Source organism: Rhagoletis zephyria, unplaced genomic scaffold (assembly GCF_001687245.7).
Source record: "Rhagoletis zephyria isolate East Lansing unplaced genomic scaffold, Rhagoletis_zephyria_1.1 Rzeph_scaffold_05822, whole genome shotgun sequence".
Lineage (NCBI taxonomy): Eukaryota > Metazoa > Arthropoda > Insecta > Diptera > Tephritidae > Rhagoletis > Rhagoletis zephyria.
In genome coordinates, this window is record NW_016162905.1 from 26886 (window position 1) to 33992 (window position 7107).

The 7107-nt window shown below is 38.7% G+C and overlaps 1 protein-coding gene across 1 annotated transcript; it reads right to left on the reverse strand.

Annotated features, from left to right (window-relative positions):
* Positions 1-882: 882 nt before the first annotated feature.
* On the reverse strand, positions 883-4480 carry Or85e (Odorant receptor 85e; the record flags this gene model as incomplete). Its single annotated transcript, XM_017628226.1, has 5 exons — positions 3911-4480; positions 3647-3846; positions 1471-1756; positions 1013-1273; positions 883-944 (listed from the first exon to the last, which is right to left on the reverse strand). Coding segments are annotated over exons 1-5 (1379 nt in total), but the record flags the coding sequence as incomplete, so codon positions are not given.
* Between the last annotated feature and the right edge of the window lie 2627 nt (positions 4481-7107).

Below are 7107 nucleotides of genomic sequence, written 5' to 3' on the forward strand. Positions count from 1 at the left end.
AATTTACCATGATGTTCCAGAGTGGGGGAGAACTCTTACTTGAAGGGTACCTCTCGTTGCATAGGTAGAGAGATGGTTTTTCTCTCCAGAAGGCACCATATATGTGAGTTGCGCCAGTGACCGTTACACTCCCACTTAAAAAAGTTACCACACGACGACATCTCGAGGAATATTCTTAAAAAGCCGATCTATGTCAAGGAAGAAATTCTAAGATAAATTCTTTAAATGAAAATCCTTTTTCAATTTTGCACACAATTTCGTGTAACGCTGTTTCCAGGGATTGGGAACGTTGTTAAGTAATGGGCAGATAAAGTCGACCGCGTGAGATTTTCTGGTTGCACGATACTCTCTACCGAATCGTTTCACTTAATGCATCTGGCTTAGATTCTACAATGCATTCAGAGAAGTGGGTGCTCATGGGAACATTTGACATTTCGTTGCAGGATGAGGTCCGTTCACCGTTAGACTTTTTGATATAATTTGGGGTAACTTGAATTTTTGATAGGACCTTCCGTAATCGGTTGCCCTCAGAGGTTTACTCAATGTTGCCGCAGAAGTGTTTCCAATATTTCCTTTCAGCTATTCGGGCATAAGTCTTGAAAGTTTTTAAGGCATTTTTGTAGAGTTGCCAAGATCTGGGTCTTCTTTTCTAAACTAAAGATCAAAAAGAGGCAGTAAGCCTCGGCTCAAGGATTCCACCCTTGCACTTTCGAGAGGTGTGGTTGTTTGTCCACCGTTGTTATACTCCAAACTTAGAAGTTTTATTCTAATGAACCCCGCCCGCATTTTCTCAATAGATTTGAACAATCTTCATATATGTAAAAAATTTCGTGTATTCAATTTGCCTTTATTTGCATTAAAATCACTTTCCGCAGAGCTTACTTTGGATTTTTGGCCGCTAACTTTTGTAGCAGTGTGAGAAATGAGAAGGCTTGAGTAACAACCTAAAAACCATACAAATATTCGTACATAATAATCAAACTTACTAAGACGAATTGTTCACCACACTCACCGACCGCAAACGTTCAATATCCATCGCATAAAATTTGCCTGCTGTTAGCCGTACCGCACGCTTGCTATTCACCAATAGGATTAGAATATCCTGACGTATAGCACCGGTGTGAGTCCACCATTGTGAACGCCAAAAAGCTTCACCACAACGTACGCTATGCCCACGCAATAGTTCACCAAAGTAAGTAAACATTAGCAACTCGACGAATGTTAAGGTCAAATATTGAGCCAAATTCAGAATGCGCACCATTGAACGTTCGCCCTGAGCAAATCGAGATAGTTTACATAAAGTCGAATATGAAAGTTTATGCTGCGAAATTGCATATATTTTTTAACAACTCAACTTACTGCAACGCCAACGAAAACCAACAAACACAACTGCNAGATAGTTTACATAAAGTCGAATATGAAAGTTTATGCTGCGAAATTGCATTTATGTTTTTTAACAACTCAACTTACTGCAACGCCAACGAAAACCAACAAACACAACTGAAATGTTACTTGTAGCGACTTAACGAGGCAATAAGGATTAAAAAGTTCTTCCAACTCCTTGCAGGCATCCAATATAAAGCGATGAAGTTGAACACACTGCACGACGGCTGAGCGTACAGCTTCGGGCAAAGTTGCCGTTGGTTGTTGGGTGTGTAAGTGTTGAAGTGCTGAGAGATCGGTTAAGTGTTCGTTGCAGTAAATATACTGATTAAGTTCGTCGTCTTGATTTGTTGGTAATGCCGCTTGTTCATTGCTGAAAAGAACGGAAAATTAGTTTGTAAGAAAACTATTCAGCAAAGATTTTGACTATAACAAGTAGTTTCAAAAATCTTTTGCATGTGTAAACATCTTAGCTCTCGGTATGGGTAATATTTGCGCTAACGCAGCACAGTTCTGGCCCATTTCATGGCTATTCCAGGATGAGGACTAGCTCACGGCTAGTTTGGGGCTAGTTCGGGGTCATTTCGGAACCTTTTCTGGCCCAGTTCTGACTAGTTCGAAATCATTTCGGTACCGTTTCAGGAGGTGTTCAGGATCGTTTTGGGACTAGTTCTTGGTTATTTGAGCTATATTTTGGACGCAGTTCTCAATCTTTTCGCGAGTTGTTGGGCATCATTTTGGGACTTGTGCAAGTTCATTTCGGCGCTAGTTTAGGACTATTTCAAGACTTGTTCTAATTTATTTCTGGACAAGTTCACGACTTTTTTCGGGGCCTTTTCAGGACGATTTCGGGTCTAGTTCGGGAGCATTTCGGGATCTGTTCTGGACTATTTCAAGACCATTTCGGAGCTATTTCAGGACCGTTTCCGAACTTGTTCACGACTATTTTAGAACAAGTTCTGTATAAATTTAAGATCATTTGATATTCCCCTTAAAGAAACCGGCAGCAACTCTGCAATTCTTCCTTGGTAGGCTTAATAAAAACCAACTATTGTTAGTTTCGCTGTTTTGGCACATAACTTTGCCTGATCATACTTCGTCTATTTCGATATTCAAGTGTTGGAGAGGTCTATAGGTTGTCCGTTAGAGCTCCCCTATTGCCGTGAACTTTCCTTCGGATTTGCCAGCACTGGTTTTCCACGATTAGCGCAGCCGTTGGAGTAGACCTCAACAGTCGCTTGATGCGCAGTGCCGGGAGGCGTCTAACCTTCGCCATAGCCCCGAGGTATTAGCTAGGTTAAGTTAATTTCTGGCTAAATTTTAGTACCGTCTACTAGAATTCAGAATAATATGTACTTATACATACATATTACCGTTAACCAGGACGGACGTGACTCTGCTAGTACTGCTTACTAAAAAAACAAAAGTACCTTAATTTTTCTGCCGAAATTGAGTGAAACTGCCTTAAGTCTCTCCTGGAGAAGGAATGTGCAGAAGAGAACTAAGAAATCTCTGGCAGCATACTACACGTGCCAAAACACCTTTGAAAAGCAATTTCGAATATCCCCGTAAGCACCAATGCTTCAGTGATGACAAAAACCAACGAGCACTCTCTGCAGAAGCTGCCTTAATGAGGATGAGGNACCCCCTTTTTTGTAGATTTTTTACTTTAATTTTTAGAGACTTTTACATTGGTGGCATGAAGCTTTTTCCTGATAAGACTCCTAGTAAAATTTTCTGGAGAATAATTTTCTAGAATATATCAATCCTCTAACGAATTTCCAAATTTGCTTTTTGCGGGTTTTCTTGAAGTTAGGGTTACAACGACCTTTACAGGCAGGAGCTAATGGGTTAAAATGTTCTACGAAAATATTTCCCATGAAATTTTACTATATATGTCTTAACCCTTAAATTAACCATTTTTTCGAAAACTACTTGGGCCGGGACATGAAAACTTTAGTAGGTCTTAAAATAAAAATATGAGCTAACTTTTGTAAATCCATCGAGTTCTTTAATACTGAATATGTATACTTTCGGAAAATGTGTGTCTGCTTTGAATTGTCATAAAATTCTCGCACATTGCAATTACTTGAAACTACTTAGCTCCTCTCTCGGTTATGAATAGGTGTCTCTTCTAACACTCACTTGAACAGGGCACTCACAATGAACAGTTCTATCTCCGAGTGAAAGTATGCGACACGCCTTCCTTTTGTAGTAAATTTATATTTTTTCATTCACTTAAATTTATTTTTCTTTCACATACCGCAATTTTTCACTTTCGTATCCAGCACATAAACGCCCATAGTAACTCAAATTCTTCAGGCTGCAATAGAGCACATCAAACTGGCCGCACATGAGCATAACCAATGAGACAAACAAAGCAGAACCATTGCCAAATGTGGCACCCATTATTATCTGCGCCAACAACTGCTGCACATAAAGCAGCTGATAGATGTAAGGTTGCTGAGAACAAAAATAAAATTTTTCAAGTTAAAAAAAAAAATCCATAAAAACCACTAACACGTACCAATGGATCGAAGGGATACCAAGTATTCAATGGCAGCAAGCGTACACCCATCACCAGCGGCGCCAATCCATACAACACCGTACCGGCCACACACACACTTGTCCAAACAATTGTCAAACGCTTGGCCAGCACAAATGAGTGATGCCAGCTAACAAAGCTCAGGCCAGGCAGCGAGTGATGCCAATAATGTTGATTAATATACTGCAAGAATGTCATTAAGCGACGCGAACGTAACAACCAATAGCAAGCAGCATAAACGCTAAACCAAAAGATTATTGTCATAGTGAGTGCATCGGTAATCTCTTCCAATGTGCCGCCGAGTAACATATCGTAAGAGCACTTCAAGTAGAGCACACCCAAGCAAAGTGTTTGCGAAATGACAAAGCAGCAGTAGATGTAGCCCAAAAGCTGATTGACTAAATGCAGAGGAGGTGGATATCTTATGTTGAAGGGAATTTGTCCTGTGGCCTTGAAAGCGGCGACTTGTGCGGCAAAAAGATTGCCAATACGCGCTGGATCGGCGTGAGAATAGCGTGGCGAAGCGCCTTGTTGGAACTCTTTGACTAACATTGCAGTTATTCGGCTTTGGAGCAAATTTTGTAAAACGTTTGCACGAAGATTTTCTAACGGTTTGATGTTGCGCTGCGCTTCAAGTTCGCTTAAATAGGCATTTGGAGTTGATTGGGCGCGCCATTGAATGGATTGGTTGAATTTAGTTTTCTATATCGATCTTGGAATAAAGTTTTAATAATTTAATTAATGTTCTTGTGTTCACTGTGTCTGTAATTTTTAAGCAAAGGCGACTCATGCTTAGCATTATTTAGACAATCAAAAGTACTAAGTATGAAACTTTTTGAAAACGCCTTTCGTAACTTTTTAACTACTTAATTGATTGTTCATGTATAAGTTTGCCTAGAAGCGAACATGATTCAGCCCGCGATAGACATACATACATTATGTATATTAGGATGGGTCGAAAATTTAATTTTTGTAAATGACACTGTAGTTGGCACAATTTAAATTTGAAACATAAATTTGACAAAGAGATTCATTCCAAAATACATAATTTTAGTATCCCTAAATCCTTTTGTTATATTTAGTGAAAATGAAAACTTGATTAGGTAAACTAGCAAATACCCGGCGTGCTTCACTGCGCCTTAAAAGTATTTTTGTGTTCTTACGCGCTCCCAAAAAAAGTTCTATGGCAACATTCAACAAAAAAATAGATTTAAAGAGCTTTATGAAGGGAGATTTTCAATTCGATTTAATTATGAAGCATTCTTTATTTTTTATAAATGCGGGCGGTAGTCAGTATATCTTCGAAGGTATTTAAAAAGGACAAATGTGTACTAATTCAATATTTACCTTGTCTTACGAATTTAACTGATTAAAATTTTCAAATAGGTGGCAACCCGCTTCAAAAATATGTTCGATATTAAACTTTCGTAAACCTCTTTAGTTTAACACCAATAAGGTAATATTTTATTTATTTTATCAAATTAAATTAATAAACATTTTTAAACAGGTGGCAATCTAACTCAAAAATATTTTCGGCAGTAAACTTTCCTAAACCTCTTTCTTTTGACAGCCATATTGCAATATTTAATTTATCTTATTAATTAAATTTAATTAAAATTTTCAAACAGGTGGCAATCTTCTACAAAAATTTACCGGTTGTAAGCCTTCTTTACCAGCCATTTACCTAAACTGCAAATTTTAAATAGGTGGCAACTCTCTAATTCTTTTTCTTCTATGTTTTAAGTTATACCTCACGCAATACATCGGTGAAAACTGCATTCGATGCTAAGCAATCGTTTTCGATTGATGCGCTTACAAACATACACACAGAGAGATAAAAATTCTAAAAACTGTTGATTTGGCTTCTGTTGCTCTAATAAAGACCCGGCCAAATCGCTTAAGCAGTTACAGCGCCCATAAAGAAGGATATTAATTTTTCTTTAATATCTACAATGTACAGACATCGGTCTGTGACAATTTTATTATATGTATATTAAGGTGGTCCTTAAATGCAGGAAGCAAATATTTACATCCGATCTCCTAAGCCTCAACCCCTACGTCGATGCTGCTATAATCGAAAATATCACTTATAAATTTTGGTTCCGATTGGGGACGGTTGAGGCGGGTCGAACAGGAGGCAAAGTTCAGATTCCGCTATGGAGAATCAAAAAATTAAAATTATTTTCTTTTTGGCTAATACCCAAAATCGATACTACCATAGTCGAAGATATCACATATAAATTTTGGTGCCGATTGAAGTCGGTTAAGGCTTGTCGCACAGGGGTCAAAGTTCAGATTACCCTATGAAGACGTCCTAACCGACTCCAACGGGACTAAAATTTATCTCTATAGAGGAATCTGTACTTTGCCCCCCTTGTGCGACTCGTCTTAACCGTGTACAACCGGGACCATAATTTTTATGTGATATCTTTGACAATGGTACTACCGATTGAGGGGTTGGGACTGAAAAAAATCCCTCATTTGATTTTTAAAGGACCACCCTAATGTATATATTAAAAACATTCGTTTATTAGCGCTCGCATCGACCTCGGTTGCTCGGAGAAAAAGTATTCTTGGTCAAATTCAAAATTTTATCAAGGAGTTTGGTCTCTTTCTTAGAGAATTTGTTTAGGAGCCCAAATAACTTAGTCAAGGTTAGGGGTGGTTAGCTTAGGTTGATGTGAGTGCTGAACTTATGAAGTCAGCACATCTAATCCCCGGCAGGATCCAAAGCGCCTACCTCTTAAACCAGTGCGTGGAGTGTACGACCTTAACAGTTACCGCGATTCAAACTTTGCAGTTGGGCTTAGATCGTCTAAACATCCTTCGCCAAAGAATTTTCCTTACTCTAGTGCAGAGCAATCGCATAGTATGTGCCTATTGGATTGAGGCTATTCTTCATAGTAGCAGCTTCTTTAGTAGTCATTGTAGCTGATATCGGGTAATTCTAAGACATGCAGTCATATCACGATATGTCCTGTGGGGAAACCAATGGCCAATGATATATCACCTCTATTGAGCGTAAGAATTTCTCATTCAGACTGGTGAAAGTAGACTGGAAATACACCTTCTTGCAAGCTCGTCTGCTTCCCCACTTTCTAATGGCCCGAAACCCACCACAAGATAACTCTGTAGCTGATTTCTGTAACTCTTCTCTACCGATTATTTATCTACTGGTA